The 20,780-nt window shown below is 41.7% G+C and overlaps 1 protein-coding gene across 1 annotated transcript in view; it reads right to left on the bottom strand.

Moving 5' to 3' along the window:
* Positions 1–468: 468 nt before the first annotated feature.
* The window catches only part of LATS2 (large tumor suppressor kinase 2), a 48,587-nt gene continuing 28,275 nt past the window's right edge, over positions 469–20,780 (bottom strand). The window contains exons 3-8 of the mRNA XM_030950473.1: positions 12,547–12,679; positions 9,108–10,645; positions 5,879–6,461; positions 5,083–5,265; positions 3,794–3,900; positions 469–3,091 (exon numbers count right to left, since the gene is read on the bottom strand). Of these exons, the coding sequence (XP_030806333.1) occupies positions 2,597–3,091; positions 3,794–3,900; positions 5,083–5,265; positions 5,879–6,461; positions 9,108–10,645; positions 12,547–12,679 (3,039 nt within the window). The 3' untranslated portion in view covers positions 469–2,596. The remainder of the gene's footprint in view (positions 3,092–3,793; positions 3,901–5,082; positions 5,266–5,878; positions 6,462–9,107; positions 10,646–12,546; positions 12,680–20,780) is intronic.

Here is a 20,780-nt window from a genome sequence, read left to right as displayed (position 1 = left end):
TTGTAAATCAGTAATGGTGGAAGCACGTGTTTTCTTCTGGGCTGGTTTCTCTTGTTTTGCTTAGTTTCAGAGATTCTGTATGTGCAGGTGAATTATTTACACTTTAGAAATGAATCAGAGGCAACAGCCAGAGGGGGCAAGCCAGTGTTGTGGCTGCCCTGGCAGCACCACTACTGCACCGGAAGTGACTGTGTTCAGTTTTTTCTATTTCATTCCATATCTATTCCATCCACTGACCTGCTCACTCCAAACCAAGTTTTACCTGGAATCCTGCTCCTTATTCTTAAGGGTCGTGAGGACAGAAGAAATAGTCTGAAGGTACCCTGAGATTCCACATCAAATGCTGCAGGAGAGATGAGATTTGGATCTTGGGTTTGTAGTTCAATCAATAACATTACAAAAAGAAACCCACTAAAACTTCTCCCTTAAAGGAGGATTGAATAACACATAACACATTATAGATTTTGATTCAGGTTTTTAATAAATTCTGCCAGTAGAAGCTTTCAAAGGCAATGATATATCAATAAATAACAGTTAAATTGAGTTCCTGAGAAAGAACCTATCACATGAAAGAATGTCAGATAGATGTAAATAACAAAAAAATGGCATTACTATATAAAAAAGCAGTAATACTGAATCTTACATGAACTGTCACAACACAAGCACTGCATACCTCAGAACATTCCTTTCATACAAATGTAAACAAGTACACAATCATTTTTGTTTAGTTTAGGCTGATGAATTCATATGTTGTTGCTTAGATATCTAAACAATGGATAGGATAGGATATGCTAAAACATTAAGGAATAATACATGGAATAATATACGGAAAAAATAATGAAGCTCCAGATTTAAAAATAAAATAAAACAAAAACACATTAAAGGAGTGTTTTCATCAGATGTTATTAGGTCAATCACTTTAAATAGGACTGTTACGCTAATCTGAATTACGGATTTTTGTGTGTGTTTACTTATTTAGTTATATATAATATATATGCAAATATGTATGGCTTAATTATCTTTAGTATTCTGATATCATCTTTAATAATTCTCACTTATACATACAAGAAAAATGCCTATTTTAACATAGTTAAAAACTGATATTTCAAAGTATGCCTATAATTAGACAGAAACGAAGGCCTATTGTGCTCCATCACAGCAACATTTTAACTCTAGACAACGGGACAGAATGACCTACCAACAATGCCAACATTTTCCAATGTCAGTGCCTAAAACATTAGATCCTAAATGGATACACATGTGGGGTCTGATGTCTGGAAAGACACATACCTCCAGGTTCCATAGGTGTCCATGGAGCTGCAGGCACCCAGCCTCAGCCTCGCTGCACCCGGGGCCTTGGGGTGTTAGGGGAGCCCCACGCTGGGAGATGCTCCAGTGTGGATGCTGTGCTGCCTCTGCCAGCTGGGGCCACGGCCTCTGTGCTGCTCCCTGCCTGAGCCATGGCCACTGTCCTGCTCCCTGCCTGAGCCAGCCCCATCCAGGCTCTCCCCACAAATCTGCTCTGTTGTAATGTTCTGGCTGCTGATCCTTGTTGGGAAATGTGTGTGCCCGTGACATGTGCTTGCTAAAACCATCTATTACCTCAGACCACAACATCACTACTCAGGTATAACCTTTGCAATCTGTTTTACAAAATTAATATTGGATACAATCATAAGAGGAAACCATCCACACAATACATTATCAACACACGGTTTAAAATGGTCTAATTTTAGACCCTTAGAAAAATGAATCCACAGGACCTGCCTGTGAATGGCAAGAAAAGGCCATTTCAAATAGAAAACCACTGCTCATGCAACATTCTTCACACACTAGACAATGAAATCACACCCAAGTTGCCACTTGCTCACACTTTCTATTACACTCCAATAAGCAGAAGGAAATAAAGCAGCTTTAAGGTTATGTCACAATTTTGAAATGTGGAAAATACATATAATAAACAAAAATCACGGTGTGAATACAATGGCGTCAGTAAATTTAGAAAATTAGAGAGCAGTTTTCTTTTTTTCATTTTTCTTCTTTTTTTTTCTTTCTTACATTATTGCACAGAGACCTTTCATCACATGTTCTTCAGCTTTATGCATCTTCCTAAATGTGAAGTAAGTGCTATGGATAAAATAAAAATGTAGAAAAGAAGAACAGCAGCATGATTTGTCAAAGTTAATCCCTATAATTTAGTAGGAAAAAAACCCTGCTATAAACAAAATATAAGTGCTCTTTATTCATTAAAAAAACAACGCTGACAGTTGCAGAAGTCTGTAAGTGTTAATCTGAGTAAGGGGGATGCTGACCTCAAATAAAATAGGCCAGAAATGACAGACTGCTGGCCTTGCAGATTTTGGTGAAGACCAGGATTTCAAGTGTAATTATCAACAAAGTTATTTACAGTAGAACTGACCTGAACTTTCAAGAGTGCCATCTTTAGGACCTGGCCCTGCAAGCTTCTTTTACTCCCCAGGATTTCTCCAGCCTCAGCTGAAGGTACAAAAGTGCTGCAGGATCAGCTCCTAAAGGATCAGTTAAAGGCCCTATTGGATTTGAGATTAGTCTTATCTGGAGTACTCTATACAATAATTTACACATATACAGGCTGACAAGCTCCAGTCTGATCTACCACACCTTTGTCTTCTACATCAGACTTCTCAGACTGGCAAACTTCCATTCCAGAAGGTTTGGGGTACCTGAACGGATACCCATTGTCATCAAAGAATCTTCGGAAAGTAAACTCATAAAAAGCATGTTCTGTGTGTTTGTTGTTGGAAGAGGCTAGTGGATCCCAGGTCCTGGTGCTGTCACCACTAGCATCACTCCAAGGACTTTCTTCTTCAACTGGATCAAAATTTGAAGTGTCCATTGGATGGCTGATCTTTGGAACATAGGGAGCTGGCTGCCTACGGATATCAGTAGAGAAGTCCATAGAGTGAAAGAAAGAATGGGCTTTAATATCATCTGCTCCATTTCTTCCAAGCCTGTCCTCAGCAGCACAGCAGAGCTTTGTGATCAGATCAGTTGCCTCAGGGCTCAGCTTGATCTGTGAGGGAATGTGCAGTGTGCTTTCCCAATTTATCACCTGCAGGTAACAAAGGTATTAAGGAACTTCTGATCTAGAAACAGAACTCTTCCAATGGCCAACATGAACTGTACAGGAGTGCACACCTAACGAGTCATCTCACAGTCTGCATAGTTCACAGCTTCAAGATTGCATTTTCTGTTAGTAATTACTCTAATGAACCAGAAAAACACTGTTGGCTAGCAGACAAAAAGAACAATACCATTTGTTAAAAAGGCAAATCCCTTCCCAAATATTCCAATAGTCAGATTTGAGAACATACTCAGTTTACACAAAGGAATTACCTCTCTTTGTCTCCAAAATGTAAACTAGGAAAAGTGGTCACAAGGCAGATCCTCTCTAAAAAAGAACTATCATTGCTCAATTTTGAAACACTTATATTGCCAACTGCAATTGTCACTGGCATATCAGGTACTAATAGGCAACCTAAGGAATTAAATGGATGAACTTGTGGCTGAGAAATCACAATTCTGCTGAGAAGACTCATAAAACTAATATGTATCTCTGCAGCTGGACAAGTCAGTTCTAGTCTGATATTCAGTATCTTCATTTACTGGCAAAAGATGTGTGCTTGCACAGAACTATTTATAATCAGGCTTTTTTAACCATTACTCCTTTCTCTAGCAAAAGAAAGGGGAGTGGGCCTGGGAAGGGAAGGGTTAAAATTTTGCTACCACAGACTGGAACTTTGCTTCAACTTACCTTCAGCTGGGTTTCTGTGGGTGTAGGAGCCAGGAAAGGAGGCTGTCCCACTAACATCTCAAAGAGGATGACGCCAACACTCCACCAGTCACAGAGCTGAGTGTATCCTGAAAGGCGAGTCAAAAGGTTGAACTCCACTAGCCAAGTGAAATGCGTATAGAGCTATTAGACCTACTTGCAATAAAGTATTAAAACATACAGCACAAACTTCTGCCTTTTCTCAGACAAAAGGTTTGTGACTTCTGCTTGCTGACCTACTTTACTGCTGTTTACTTCTAGTAAAGATCTAATCCTACTGTCCTTGAACCTTTCTGAATAAATTCTCAACAAAAGTGAGTCATGACACTATCATTGAAAAGAAAGAAGGAGGGCTTTTTTGTGCCCAATCCCACAGCAGCACAAACTGAACCTCAAATAACAAAAATGTTTAGCAACCGATGTCCACCTTAGGTTCAGCGGAGATGACTCCACGACTTTGAAAAGCTGCTGAAAGACACAGCCTGGCTCTACAGACAGAAGAAAGCCAACTCTCTGAGCAAGTTACAAGCAAAGGAACAACTTTAATCACTTAAGTGCTGTGAGAAGACCAATAAGGTGTATGCTTAAGATCTGAAAAAAAAAATTAAACACTGATTTCAATAGAATTTGTGTAATCAAATGATGTAGGATCCAATATGAAATCTCTGTTAGAGAAAATCAGGCTTAGGATCTAATTTGCAGACAACTCTGAACACCTAATCTCCTTACTACAGTGACCATGTCAGTTCTGCATGGATAGTCACCCAGTACTGTCCAAATTCCTCAAGCTGACCTTTTGAATGTAGGGTGTCCAGAGTAAATTGTGGAAAACTTCCTGTTGGGTTCCACAGGTTCTGGCTGGGAATATGGAGGACATATTTCCACAAGTTTACATCATCCATGCTGAAGTGGCCCATCTGAATCAGTGATCCAGAACTGTCAGCTGGCTACTCACTGGTCTGTGTAAACTTGATAGGGGTCAGAGTTGTACTCCATGAGTACAGATAATCTGCTTTATACTTGAAAAATATTGCTGTTAAAATTATTCAACACATTTATAAGCAGCCTCACTCAAAGGCCTCAGAGTGTGGACGTGACACAGACAAAGTATGGCCACCCCCAATGTGGTGATGCTAAACACTGGAGCATGAGGAGTTCTCCTTAATCTGAGCAAAGTGTTTGTGGCCTTCAGAATGACAATCTTCCAAAGCAGCAAGCTTATTCAAGGAAAAAAAAATAGCAAAACAGGAGAAAAATACAGGTTTACCTACCTTTACGAAGCAGGACTTCAGGAGCAATGTAATTAGGGGTTCCAACTAATGAGTGGGCCAGACATCTCTGGTGCTGCTTCTTAGCTCTTTGTTCCAATGTCTTCAGCCTATCTCCACATCGACAGTTGGACACATCATCCCAAAGATCACTGGGCTCCATGCTGTCTTGTCTGATATGGCTCCCTTTCAAATGAGAGAGAAAGTTCACATTTGTGATCATAAAACTCGACACACAAAGAGAGAAGTTTTTCCTCAGATCCAGAGTCATTTCCTACTCTCACTGAAGAATGGCATTTGAACTTTAAACCCAAAGTATTTTTAATGCCCTCCCATTCTCAATTAGTTTTCCATACAAAATGTCCAACAAAATGTCTCTGTCTCAGCACAAGGAAGTACAGCTCCATATGGGGGACACAGAACTATAGAGTATACTTAAGTAAGCTACACCAATTGTTTATGTCCTCTTTGCCAACAGACACCAGAACTCAACAGCACATACAGGAGACATATGGACTACTCCAAATCTGTGACTAAATTATTTCCCCAGCAAAAGAGACCCTCCAAACAAGTATAAACTGAAAAATTACTGCAGCCACATTACTGACAGGGTTTTGAACAGTATTGGAAGCAAAAGAACTGGAAACAAGCTAAATGAGTGAGTCAGAGTGAGACAGACACCTTATATTGCCATTGACTGTTCGTCTAGTTTCCTGATCTAGTGTTCCTGCCAAAAAGTAGGCGCTTGTTTCAAAACAAATAACACAATAGCATTCTAGAAAAAGGGTAAAAATATTACCTTTCTGATAGTATTTTGAATTGTGAGTCCACCTGAATCCAGTACACAGTCCAAAGTCAGTCAGTTTGATATGCCCATCGAGGTCTATCAGAATGTTGTCAGGCTTGATGTCTCGATGAATAAATCCCATTTTGTGCACACTCTCTATGGCCAAAGTGAGCTCTGCAATATAAAATCTAGCCAGACGCTCTGGGAAGACCTCCATCCGAATCAGCAGGCTCATCATATCCCCACCAGGGATGTAGTCCATCACAAAGTATAAATTGTCTTTATCTTGGAAGGAGTAATAGAGTTTAACCACCCACTCATTGTCTGCCTCAGCAAGTATGTCCCTCTCTGCTTTGACATGAGCCACCTGATTCCGGTTCAGCACATCCTTCTTCCGCAGAGTCTTCATGGCATACAGGGCATGGGTGTCCACTTTGCAGGCCAGGCATACTTCTCCAAATGCACCAATACCCAGAGTCTTGATTTTCACAAACATAGATTTGTCCATTTTGGCCCTTTTAAGTCTGTTGTAGTTGGACTCCTTCTGGTAGAGAATTTTCCTCATTTGTTCCTGTTCTGCTTCACAGAGGCCTGCCTTTACAAAGGAAAGCAAACCACAAGAGCTATACTGTTATATTCATAGCAAGAGAAAAACAAATGAGCATTCCCAAAAGACATTTCTCAGAAAAATTAACCAAGAACCAGAAAAGATGTATTCATAAGGGATATACTCTCTTGTCTGTCTGTTGAGGTATTTCTGAAAAAAGGGCAAAGTCACTGTGCCCAAACTTGCTGCCTGAATTTGCAATATCTGAGATTGGTATGCCTGTCTCTTGGCTGAACAAGAAGGCATAGGGCAATATTGTCAGAGAGGGGAATACGACATAACAAACCTGACCGTGGGATTTGGTTTACACCTTTCAAACGTGCACTTTGCCACTGCACTCCACTACATGTATATGAAATTAAGCCCAGCTTAATTTAAGATGAAACTTAAACTTATGTGCAGCAGTTCACTTTGTTCATGAATGGTTCCCCAGGGCAACTCACATTAGCAGTTCCTTGTGCCTTGGAGCCTCCTTCAGAAACTGTGTTTCTTCCTCTGCCATAAACATCCTCCACTGTCAAGCATTTTAGATCTCCTGAGCCTCTGTCCTATAAACTTCTCTTTTTCCCCTCCCAAAATATGCACCTAAAATCCTCAGGTCTAGTCTCCCCTCAGCCACTGCAGCCCAGACCCTGGTGCTATTTCCCTCCTAAATGTATCATTTTCCCTCTGCACCCAAGCTGTAGAGGAGCTGGCCTTTCCCCCTCCCATCTCCAGAGAGCCTCCCAGTAACTGCAAGTAACATTTCACAGGGCTGTGGGGAGAAACCTCCTGGAAAAGAGCGAAGCAGCTGGATCCAACCAGATTGTCCCCACCTTTCAAGACAGAGCCTGCAGAATGCCAACTCTGCCAACTTCAGAGTCTGGCCCTCTGCTGAGAGCCACTGGTGGCCTCCACCAGCAGAAACCCCTAGGCTGACCCCCAGGCTCCTCTGACAACTCACTGCCTGCAGCATGCTCTTTTCTTTCTGCACACCCCAGTTCCAAAATCCTGAATTAATTGGCATCAACTGAACTACTTTTGAGAGAAAGATCAGTGCCTGGTGAGAAGGGGCCATTGGGAGGGTGGAGGGGGCTGAAGCTCACTGATTAGCAGGCTAGAAACCCAAGCATACACCCACAGAGCTGCTGCTTAGGCTGATTTAATTTCACATCTGTAGTCTAGGTATCTAAAGATGAATGTGGGCAGCCAGACTATGCAATGAGATCCTCATGGTATAAAAATTAAATCTGTATGAATAAAGGATGGGGTAAGTCTACAGAAACTTGCAGAACAGGTAGGATGAAGTTTCAGACTGAAGGAAAAAGCCAAATCAAAACAAGGAATACTGTTTTTGAAATGAAAAATAACTACATCAATCCATAACAGAGGAAATATTTACTTTTTAGGGTAAAATAATGAGTGTGCTCTGTTCTTGCTAATTCTAGAATAATGCAATATTAAGATAGCCAAAATCTCCGCATGTGTATTTTCAGTCAGTGATAAGGTTTCTAGGGGAAGGAGTTGTTTTTGTTTATACCTGAATTATCTCTGAGTGAGGGAAAGCTGAAGAGTCAGAAGAGAACTAGCACAATTAGACCCTGTTATACCTCTCTAGAAATCATTCCCTATCTCAGTCTCAGGAAAATACTCAAGCAACACAATACAATCTGTACTTGCAGTGAGGACAAGCTGTTAACTGTCAGTAAAATGCCAACGTTTCAAGAGATTTTCCAAGAATATTCTCTTAATTCTAACCTCAGTAAACAAACTTCTGAGTTTTCTGGTGCAATGTGAGCATCAAATCAATTGACTCTGGAAACTGACTGTGCTAGGGAAGATTGGGTAGTTAATTATTACCCATTACGTGTTAATAACAGCTTTTCTTAGAGCTTATTCTTTAATGCAAAAGTAGACTAGTCATATTCCAGTCATGCCTAGGAAGAAAAAAACCCCTCTTCCTCTTCCAGAAATAAAAATTAAACACACAACTGCCAGACCAACCACCAGAGCTTGGCAGCTTTGTTTTAAGCAGCACTATCAGAGAGTCAGCTTAGATTCGAGAGCTGCAGTTAGCCATGAAAGAAGTTCTATCACCCAAAATGCATCTCCCTGAGACCTGCCTCTAGAATGGTTCTGGCAACGGTCCCAAAATCAGTTCAAGTTGGTCCAATACGGTTACTTGCACGACATTATTACTTACATGTGTTCAACAGACAACTTTCAATCGAGTATTACACAGTCATCTGAAAATACGGCACAGCAACTACCAAGCTGAACCATGGCTCTGGTGAATGGGCAGCAATCATGGAACAGTGAGGAGGAACTCGAGCAAAGAGTTTTACAAGACCTGCCAAAGTATTGCCAGAATTACCTCAGCCTCAAGCTTGCATTCTAAGTTCTTACCTATAATATGGGGGTTTTTTTGCCTCATTTTACTTTTCTGGTAGGAAGAAATATCATTTCACATCTCAGGTTTTTCAAACAGCCTCCCAGACCTGCATCCACACTTCTAAGGGGATACAGTCTGGTATAGGGAGGTGTCTGATACCTACTACTTCAGTGGATTCTGCCTTTACAATTTTTTTTACAAATTAAAAATAGCAATAATCAATTTGACCCTACTAGATTTTACAATAACAAAACAAGAATTACTTTTGCCATTTCTTGCTCCAACTGTAACCTTCTGTTAATTTTCTGCTGGTAGGTCTTTATGACGTTCTCTACGTGTTGCTCCATGTAGAACTTGAAGGCAAAAGGTGAGTAGCTCTTTATTCGGGATTCTCGCTTTTCCTCATCTTTGCCATTTTTTCGCACAGGCACCGGAGATGTCTGAATCTGCTTTTTATCTTTGCTTGGTTTTTCAGCTTTAGTGTTCTTGCTGCTTTTGTCATTTCTCTCACTGCTCTCTTCAGCCTTGTTGCTTGTTGAACTGGGAACCACACGCAGAGTCTGCTCCACGCCCATGCACAAGCAGTTGATATCAAACTGCTCAGAGGTGCCAGGAAGTAACAAATGCTTGGGATAGGGTGGGGGTGGACACCGCAGCTCCTGGTTACCGTAATCCACATCAAGCTGGTAGGCATTAGCTGCTCCAGGCGGTGGCACATGCTGCTCCATGATCTCCAGGCCATCCACAGCCGGTGCCTGTGCAGGCAGCCACGCAGGGTGGGAAGGTCCCACTGCAGTCTGAGGCTCTGGTCTCATCACTCGCATGCTCTTCACTGGCTGGAGGATATGAGCTGATGTGACTGCTGTGATTGTGTTTGGAGACGTAATGGAAGGATCGGGTTTTCCTGGAGGAACCTGTCTCATAGACACTGTCACCTGTGGCTGCTGCTGGTGGTTGTTGAAGGAGTTTGTTCTGCTTGGCACCGCAGCATCAGGTCTGAAGGATACATGTTGCCGTGGAGATGTTTCTATTCCTGGGTTTTGTACAGAATCTCTGCGTGATGGTGTTGCTGCCTGCCACTGCTGAACTTGAGGATTATTCATGTCATAGAGGTCCATGTTTAGGCTATTTCTAGATGGAGTTAATAGATTTTGTGGTGGACTGTCTGAAAAATCATTAGCAAAGGCTGGACCTCTGGATATCACATGCATTTGATGAGAAGAAGGACTTGTCTGCTTGTGATGAGAATGTGAGATATACAGGCTTGCTGGTGCCTGCTGAAATGCATGACCAGTACTGTTCTGAACAACTGCCCCTTTATTTGGGAGATTGGCATATCCCCCCTCCTGCTGCATCTTGTTTTGGAAGGATGGACTCCGCTGAACACCATATCCTATTGGTTCCCCCTGCACCATCATGTGCTGCCTGCTGTAATGTTGGCTGTTGCAGCCATGGGATGCCTGCAGCTGCAGGGCCTGACTGTTGTGATTAGCCACTGGATAATTAATCACAGAAGACTCCATATTGGCAGGGTATGCTTTCTGCTGATGGCTCGTTGGTGTGCTGTGAGTGCCTACTGCAGAGGGTCGCTGTACAGGAGCAGTCATAGCTGAAGACTGAGAAGTAGAGATTAAATAGTCCATGTATGGCCTGGGAACGTCAGTAAGCATATTTGCACCTTCTGCTCCAAAGCCTGTCCCTTCATAGGCTGCATTAGTGATCTGATGGTAGGACGGAAAAGATTCATTTGATCCTTCAAAGCTTGGCCTCCGGGTTACATTACTTGGCACAATACCCTTTCCTTTATAAAAAGAATACAGAAGAATGTTAGGAAACAATTCAGGTGAACCAATTACTTTGTATTAATCATGCATCTATACATATACACACGCACACATACACACACTGCTCAGAGAGTATGTTTAAAAACACCTTTCAAAACCTAAATTAAACACTCTGAACATTTAAAGCTATAAGGTGCCAAGTATTCCTACTGATAACGAGCTACTGGCTCACAATAATGCTCATGCCAGGAATCATCAGAGAGTCTTATCAAATCATGAAAATAGAAGCACAAATTATCTAACTATGAACTCATCAGAGTACTCTACAGCCTGTTTCTTAAAGCTGGACCAGTATTAGCAGTCATTGCTCTCAGGCAGGAGGAAGCTACAGAGCAGAGTGTTAAGTACAACAACAGGAGGAAAAAAGCTCCCGGAAAGACTTTCTATACAACTTAAAGTCAACATTGCTACAAACTACTAGGCCATCACATAGTCCATCTTCTGCACAGTGAGCCACCTGCTCACACTGGTTTTCTGTTTACATCTCTCTCTTCCATCATTCTCAAAAATCCCTCTTTCCTTCTCCTTCATTTAAACAAAGGCATCATACAGTTTGTCCTGTATTCCTTCCAATGTGTTGGACACTGAGTATCCCTTCACATTACTCATCTTCCATCTGTTGGGAAGGAAAATCTTTCAGGGTGTCAACATATTAATCTTAGCTTGAAGAATGTGCAGAGACAAGATAGCAGCATTCCTACAGTGGAAGTGTTAACAGCACTTTTCATCAGTTCTTTGATCTGAGGACAAATTGCAGGTGTATAAAGCACTAGCTGTGCTAAAAAGACAAGGGGAGACTCTGTGCTGTTGTTATGTTTTTGTTCCCCTTCTGCTTCTTTAGCTCTCACAAATTACAGGACTTGGCCCATTTATGCCTAAACCATTTCCTTTTAAAATCCTGACTTCACAAAGCCTGTAAGAATAGCCATACTGACATAAAGCTTGAACAGTGCATTACAAGCTTTTTGCAGTACAGCACGCCCCAGCTGGTCCAGATGCAGCACAACTGAGCACAGCTGCTGCCTCCTCACCTTGACACAAGCCCTGCTGCTTACAGACACACAGGGACATGCATGGTATCAAGACAGGTTTCTGCACACTCTCTGCACAGTGACAGCGTGCACTACACTGACAGCCTCATGAAGAATGCAATGTTTTGAAATGGAATCAGGTTGGACAAATAATTAGAGATCTTTAAAGTGAAATCTATAATTGGCAGCTCTTTCTCCTGTGATAACACAAGGCCAGCATTACTGAGGCTGTTCTTACAGCAACACCCCTGACAGCTCATCTGCTAGGACACAGTGAGATGCACTGATGAGGATGTAGAAATCCTAAGCATCCTAAGAAGTGGCTACTCTGGCCTGGAAATGGAAGGCCGCTAGTAAGGCCCATTTGTCATCTCTGTCAGCAGGACTCATCCTGAGCCTTGGGGGCAAGCTGACTTTGCTTTCCCTTATCAGAGGTCACAAAAGAAAGTAGCAGCAATAACTGTCCTTCTTTGGGACACATAATTTAGCTGTGCAAATAATCTTGATGTCAAGAGAGATATGATGTCCACCTCCTAGATTTCTGGTCCAATGTTGAAATTGTTCTGGTCCAATGTTGAAATATTTGGATTTGAACAAGAGATTTCTGTTTAAGAAGGTGGACTATGAATGTGTACACAGACAACTCTATGGAAGCAGGTGAGCCGTATTGAGGTTCCAGCCCAGCTGGCCTTGCAGGCTGGCACTGTCCCCTACAAGACTGCTGTGGAACACTGCTGTCCAACACTTCTCCCCAGCGGCGACCCTACTTTAAAAACTACCTTATTGCAAGAAAGAAGAACACAATTAAAAAAAACAATCATGCTCACCTGGTGAGGTTTGCTTAATTACACGTACTATCTGTTCATTTCTAGGATCCAAGTAGCTCATCTTACTGATGTACTCCAGGGCTGCCTCAATACTTCTGCTCCCTGTCTGCTTCAGTGCTCGGACAGCCATCTCCTGCACAAAGCAAACAAGAATTGAATCACGTTGTGACAAAACCCAAGCACTGCAAGCTGAAAAGCAGTTAGTGTTCTTACATTAATAGGAGCATTTTAAACACCAGATCACAGCTGCCTGAAGCCAAATGGACTCATATTTTGAAAGCATTTGCATGCCTTACGCAACTCAAAAATCATAAGAAGAAAATAACAAAACATACAATCTACCCAGATTCTAGCAATTAAAGAAGCCTCAAATTAAAATGTGTATTTCAAGAGCCCTTAAAACAATCTTTGAATAAGGTATGGAAAAGCCAGCATAATTTCACACTGGATGAAATGAAATTAAATGAAATTAAAATGTAGCTGTTGGTATTTGAAAGCATGTCTCTTAGTCACACTTGAACACAGTAAAAACTTTATCCTTTCACAAATACCACAAAGAAGCTAATTAGGCAGGGGTTGATTTCTGCTCACTAGAGTCCACAGGGAAGAAAAATTGCTGTTTTCAGTACAGCTGGGACATCATCTACTATTTGTTTGGAAAATGACTGAGCATCCCAAACGGAAAGCTACACTGTCAGTCTTTTTAGCTGTATTTTATTAACAACTATGGTTAGCAACCCCTGCTCTATTCTACAGCTCCTAGCAGTTTGTTTATACTTTTATTTATAGCTCAGGTATATTAAACATCTTTCAATGACTCAAGCACCATGTGGTTGCAAAACAAAATTCACAAATCCTTAGGAGGCTGCATGGTCTTCTATGAAATGATGGAGAAATTGAAATCCAAAGTTTTAATGTTGAATTTAACTCACAGAACTTTACCCATCAAAAAGTTGGATACCTACTCAAAAATAGTTGCTGAGGACCTTCCTATAATCGCCGCCAAAAGGCAATTCATAAAATAGGTATAAGAGGAGATAAACCCTAGTGACTTAGTGACATGATTAGAGAACTAACTTGAACTCAACTCCCAACTCTTAGATGGCTGAAGCTGAATGAAATTAATGCCACCACCAAGCATTTGCCTGCAAATGTCAGTATCTTATTCTCTTGCCACTTTATCACTATTTTTAGGGGAATTCTGTCATCACAACCTGCCCACTGAGTGCTGAATCAGAGGGAGGTCGTGCCTCCCCGGCTTGGCTGCCCGGTTGCAGATGTGGAGCTGGGTTGGCACTGGTGCACAGCTCTCCCAGGGGTCAGTTCTGGGCGCTGGCTGGCAGTCGGGAACTCCAGCTGGAGCAAAGGGCAGCTTTGCTGCACTGTACACGTCAAATACCCACTAACTGTTTACTTAGCAAGGGAGGCCCATCTCAGATGACACCAATTCACGCTTAGCACAGAGCCACACGCTGGTACTTGGCATCTTGTTTTGCTTAACTCAGACCACTCCTACTGCCCCCAAAATGGCAGCAGTTCCTTCATTAGTCAGAGCTTCTGCTTGTGGAATAGCTATAGCAAGCTGAATATTTTTCATACAATTTATGACTCATAATTCATAGAAAGGCAATAGTTGGTTTCACATTTCCTATAGCTGAAATACTTCACTGGCCTCAATATATTACTAAGGACAATTTTAAATCATCAGAAAAATATTATGTATGAAGGAAAGAATTTCCCACAATGTTTTTCCCTCTTTCTTTTTTTCTTCTTGTAGATACATTTCTAAAGTATTAGCAAATGCACATCTTCGTGCTCACCATTCTCATAAGCCAGGGACTCTGGGCTTTACAGCCCCGTTCCACATGGCTGCTAACATATTCTGTCCCATTTACAGCAGCTGGATCTAGCCTTAGATCACAAGTCTAAGTTCCCTAAATTAAATGGTCTCTAAAAGCACATTTGGGCTGGTTTGGATGTTGGGTAACATTTGTATTAATAATTAATAAAACAGCCCACATGGTCCATTTCTCCCTCTCTGATCTGTGCTGGCTGTATATAATTCAAAGGGACTAAAAATAGGAGAAATGTTATCACCAGCATATTGATATAATCTCTGAAAGCATACTGTAACTTTCTCCTCTTTTGCCATTATCTGTGTCTGAAAAGCAAGAGTAAAAAACAACACTGGTCTTCCTGAAGCTGCATGTTCTACCTTCAGCACAGTTTAGGGGGCTCATATTTAAACTTCAGCAGGAATAATGTGATGGAACAGGCACAATACATTCCACTGAGCACAGCTGCACAACCTAAGAGGCCAGCAAGAACTTTGGACCAGCAAGTGTGTCAGCGGCAATCTCACCCTTGCAAGCCCCCAGTGCAACAGCAGCCCTGTGCTCCAGCTCCCCCTTCTCATCTTTCACTGGATCACCTCCCACCCTCCAAAGGGTTTCCTCATTACACAGCCTGTTTGCTCAGCATTTACATTACTGCTGGAGAAAATATAAGTAGGGAAAAAATGAAGTAAGGAAAGGCAACAAAAGGAAAAAAGTTTTCCTCAGAGACAGATCACAGATAATCACAATTCTCCACCCAGGAGACAAATCCCTCTGGGGACATGTGATATTCAAGGAGAGTGGAGGGCAACAAGGAGCCCCAGCAGGGCTGCAGCTGGCATTTGTCCTCCTCTGCATCATTATTCCCATTGGCACTGTCCATGCCCACAGCTCTCTTCTCTATGGCAGTCACCTGAAAAGAGCTCCATTACTTCCAGCACCTTTTCCTTAGGGACAGAAGACATGCTGATGTGTGGCTGAGGATCACAGAGAGGGTTCTCTGCCTGAGGTGGCTGCTGGCTCCTGAGGCATGGTAGCCTTCTCCTTTCTATGTGCATAGGGATGAGCAAGGGAGCATGGCTGGCATGAGGCAGCAAAGGGCTGGCCTCCAGGAGCCTGCTGAAGGGGAAGTTGGCTCCCTGCGGGCAGCTGGGGCTGGGGCCTGGGCTGCATTTGCCAGAAATCAATGTAAGGACTGTTTTGAAGTTGAGGAAGAAGGGCAGAAGATGGATTAAACAATTACACTCGTCAGAAAGCAGAGGCTTAAGTGAGATGGAGAGTGCGTGTGAGCAGCAGCAGAATGGCTCAAAAAGAGGGGAAATCAATGCCAAAATCTTGCAAATCAATACATAGACAGTGGAAGGGCTGAGGAAATGAGGATAGACACTGGGTGAGGATAAAAGTGCTCAGTTACAGTGACATGGATGGAGCTGTCTTGATTTTACACCACTCAAAGGTAAGTAAGTATACTTTTGAAAGAGAAGGGAAAAAAAGGAACCAGAAATGAGCCAGGGGAAAAAAAGCCACTGGGAGCTGCAGCCAACTCCAAAACACTCAAGTAGGCACAGGATCAAATCCAGCTTCCACTGAGGTCAACAAAGATTTCCATTAACTGCAAGGTACACTGCATCGGGCCCCCTGCTTCAGATTGTTTCCTTTTCATGAGGCCAAGCGCTGTCAGCCCAGCATGGGTTGAGAAACTTGGCTGCTGGCTGTGCTCTGCTGCCCCACAGCAGCTGCCAGGCCCATGGAGAAACACCAGCTCCTGGCAGTGTGCACAGAGACCACAAGAGAACAGAGTGCTCCCAGCCCCAGCTCATTCTCTATTCCCTTTGGAGGATTCAAACATCCCTCCATGCAGGGCTTTTATGCACCTTTCTGCTTCCAGATATCACTAACTATTGATGAAAAAATCAACCAGAAAAAGTAAAGGTGAAGAGCTACAGGGGGAAAAATGTGCAGTTACAATTAACTCTAACAAAGCTGGAATTAATTTAACAGCTGCAATATTAAAATGAGGTTTCAGTGGGCAGCTATGTTCTGGACAGATCTAGTGGAAAACCAAAGTCAGGCCATGAACCACAAAACAGACTGAGGAAACTGCAGTATCCCAAATTTGTGGACTCAAATAAAAAACCAGGAAGGTGGAGTTTCCCAGCTTATTCCTACAGTGGGCTACCTAAACCTGATTGCTGCATGGTCCACATGCTCTCTGTTATTTCCCCAGTCTTACACTGGTAGATGGCAGCCTTCCAACAGATTTCAAGATTTTGCTAGAAGGGAGGCCACCTTTGAGCTGAGATGCTCAATAGGAGAAATCCTTGTTTGATGGTAAACAGATATTTGGATTTGTGCACATAAAGACTTCATCTCACTCTGTGCTCTGCAGGCAGTGTGAAAGGCTTTCCCCATTTTACCCTCTCGCCTGGCTGCACTCCACCAGCATTGGCAGAGGTTTGCGTTCTTGCTGTACTACAGGGTTGTCCAGCAACATTTTTCATTCAGAAAGCTCCTCGTTGCCAAGATGTATTTATCATCCAAGTGAAGATTGCACAAGAGGTTACAATAAGTAAGACTTTTTCCCAAGAACATTGTGTCTGAAGGAGACAATAGGTCCTCCAAAATTTGGCAAGGGTAATTAATTGCTAACAACAACAAAAATTAATTACTTGCTTTCCATTCACCAAGAAGGATGGCTGACAGATGCAGGAAACAGATACAGGTTCCCTGCAGAAGGGAAAAAAATAAAGCTCATGCCAAAAGAGATGATCCAGCATTGATTACAAGCCTTTCTGCGATAGCCCCCCATTGTAGGATTTTTCATTCATGAATTTAAACATGCAAAACCCAAGCAGTTCAGGAAACAATGTGTACAATGTACTCTATCAGAACTGCTGCAGCCCCACAGAATAGAGAAACCTATTTTGCAATATTCTCTCTCTGTAATTATTCTCTAGTTGGACACTTAATCCAATTTTGTATTCTACTTTTGTTTTGCCTGTTTTCAGGTTGCTAACATCAGGGGCTACATTTTGCACATAAATTCCCATGCCTACCATAACCTTGATTAAAATATTCTAGCTACATAATTAAGATATTATCCTGAGTATCATTAGCGCTTTTCAGTTTTAGTGCATCAGAAAAGCAGGAGGAAATTAGTAGGGGCAGAAACCTACTGAGCGCTGCAGCATCTCTTAGTCCATTCTGAAACAATGTGATCCATTCAGAAACTAATGCATATCTGCCCCATGATTAGTTGGGGCTGTTTTCTGCCCCGACTGCTCCTGTTACAAACTCCTCCAAGCTATCCTGCTTAGGCAATAATAAACCTCCCTCCCAGGCTAAATTATGCAGGGTCAGTTTACTGCCTCTGATTTTAGTTTTGATTGTCTTTTCACAGCAGTTCTGCTGTTACCTACACAGCGAGCCCCCTTCATCCTAAGGGATTCTCACAGGTTGGCCTCCAGGGATGAATTTGGTTTCTTCTGTTAAATGGGAATTTCGTTCCCTTTATTGGTGTAGCAGCCCATCTCTGTATCAAGAAAGATCAGACAGGGACATGATTTTGATAAGAGGTGCACATACTATTCTTGATGACGTGCCAGCAGTGGTGGAAAAGTCAGCCTTGAGGTAAAGTCACTTGGGGCTTTAATCCTGGCTTTTAGCCCTCACTTACAGCATTTCTACCTTTTGTGCTCCTGAATTATTTTTAATTCTGCTAGCACGCCAGCTCTGAAGGTCATCCATTCTTTTGGCTGGATGCTTTAGCTCTGCTTTGCACTGACTCTGCATTCCCACCTCAATAGTCAGAGTGCTTCCTTCCTTCTTTTTTTTCCCTCATACCAGGCTTACCAGGGGTTAACGTATGCCGAAGAGACACACTGTAGTACATACAACTGGGCAGACAAAAAAGAATATAGACACCTCACAAAATGTAAGACTCAATAAATTAAATCACATCAACACAGGAAAAAAATACATGACTGTAAATTAGGAATGGAGAATTGCAGGTAAGGAACAACTTTAACCAGGTGTTTTTTATACACATTTTCAAGGGATATTTGCAGAACTAACAAAGAGAGTATGTGCAAAAGACAGAGGGAGGATTTTATAAGTGATACAGTGCTCTGGTAAAGGCCCTATCAGAAGAAAAACAAATAAAAATAAATCTAATGTGACAGTCATTGCTATGCCACTGCTCATTCTGCTTGCCTTCCAACACTGTCAGTCTTTATTTAGCCAGTCACCTACAGAAGACTGGTATATTTACTACTCTGTTTGTACAGCACCCAGTACAATGGGGTCCTGTTATTGTGTTTATGGCAGCAGGATAACTTACTATTAAAATAAGGTCATTAAATCCAGGCCAAAACATGCAACTTGGAGTACTAGGCAAAAAGATGGTGGAGGGTGGAAGTGTTAATTCTACTGGGTCCCAGCAAAGAAACCCTTTTATCATGACCACCACAAACCAACTCTAAAATAAATTACCTTAATCCTCAAAGCCACAGAATATGACACATCCCACAGAATCACTACAGTTGCAAAAGACTTCCATTGAGTCCAACTTTTGACCGAACATCACCACATCAACTAGACCCAGCGATGGTGACTCCACCACCTCCCTGGGCAGTCCACTCCAATGCTTAATCACCTTTTCTGTGAATAAATCCTTCCTGATGTCAAACTATATTCTTTCCATACCTCTATTAGCTATTGCTATGGAAGGAATCAGACAAAATAAAACAAAAGTAACTAGATCATCTGGTTACTTTTTTTCACTTACAAAACCCATCTTTTGGTGATTAAAGTGTTTCTAATACCATTTAGGATTTAAAACAACTCTGGATGGTTAAAAATCAAACAAATGAACCAGACAAGTGATACCAATATTTGAAATCTATCACTTTAGTTTTTGTATTTTATTAGCCCTAGAGTGAATACAAAGTTCTCTCACAAGTATCACAGAAAACTTTTCTACTGTTTTTCACAGCTGCTTCTCCTTAAGTTGATGACTAATCAAAACTATTTAAGTTCTTCCAAGACAAGAAAAAAGTGCTATATAGATTTAGCAACGGGGTACTTATAAAGAACAGCTACCATAACACCTTCACCATCTTATAAAGGATAAAAGAGAAAAAAAAACAGAGCTGAGAACAGCAACTGTAAATATGACATAACTTCTCATCAGATGTCTCAAAAGGTACCAGTTACATCAAAATACTTTTTAACACTATGCAACTTATACTTCCTAGCAGCATAGAACTTGTTTTATTTTTTTTCCTGGTATTAGTTTGTTTTTTTAATTAAGTCTGTATATTCCATTCCCCCACCATAGCTCATTGCAAGACACACTGTGTTTGGCCATGGGCATTTCACGGGGGACACCTCCCATTTTACACTACAGTCCATGTGCTCCACGAGCTGTTCAAATACAGCTCTTCCCCTGAAAAGGAGAGATATGAACTTCAGGCTATAAGCCAACCCACAGTCCCAAAGTTAAGACATTTGGAAATAAACCAAGCACGGCTGCTCAACATATTTCCAAACAAATGCCTGTAAAATGAACAAAGTATTTATAACAAGGCATCTCCAGACAAAGAGCGCATATGTAAACACTTCAAGAAGCTCTGATGAACTATTCAAGAGATGCAATCTGTTTAAAGAGAAAACATACGTGCACTGCTATGTCCATTTTCAAATCCAATCAGAAAATTTCATCAAACAACTCCTGTTGATGCCCCAGAGAGTATGTGTATGTACTGACACACATACAGGTATTACATAACGTCTGCACATCTGTGTAGATTATTTCTTTTAAAATAATCCAATTTCAAGTGAGCTCCCTAAAAGCAATACGTAAAAATAAAGAAGACTCTTATTTGTGTCACCAGTCTAATAAAACAAGTAATTTAATTATATTTGCATATACATTTATTGGACCATTTCTGGAAGCACAACAGGCACTCTGGAAAAGATTTGGAAAGGGGGAGACTGAAGGAAGTTGTAAGAGGTCCTGCTCCAGGCAACAAAGCTGCACTCTGCACAAAGCTCAAGCACCATGAAAGAACAAACAGGCAAGGAGAGACCACAACATTAGGAACAATAATAAAGTGATTGAAAATAACTAAGAGCCACCACGAACACCACAAATAGAACTTTTCTTTTCTTTCTTTCTTTCAAGTAGTCTGGAAAGGAAAAACAGACCTGAGCTGCTCTCTTCCAGCCAGGACACAGGCATGAGAGGAAGGGGAACAGGGTGCAGAGAGCTTGATCATAGAGGCAACTTAATAGATAGACCTGAGGAACAGTAACAAATAACCTGTTCTCCCTGGCCACATCAGCCTTGGAAAAACCACATTTGTGTCTGAAAAGCTGATGGCACAAGCCTTCTTTTCC

This window comes from Camarhynchus parvulus, chromosome 1 (genome assembly GCF_901933205.1).
Source record: "Camarhynchus parvulus chromosome 1, STF_HiC, whole genome shotgun sequence".
Taxonomy (NCBI): Eukaryota; Metazoa; Chordata; class Aves; order Passeriformes; family Thraupidae; genus Camarhynchus; species Camarhynchus parvulus.
The sequence above is the reverse complement of the archived record's forward strand: the minus strand, read 5'-3'. Positions and strand labels throughout refer to the sequence as shown.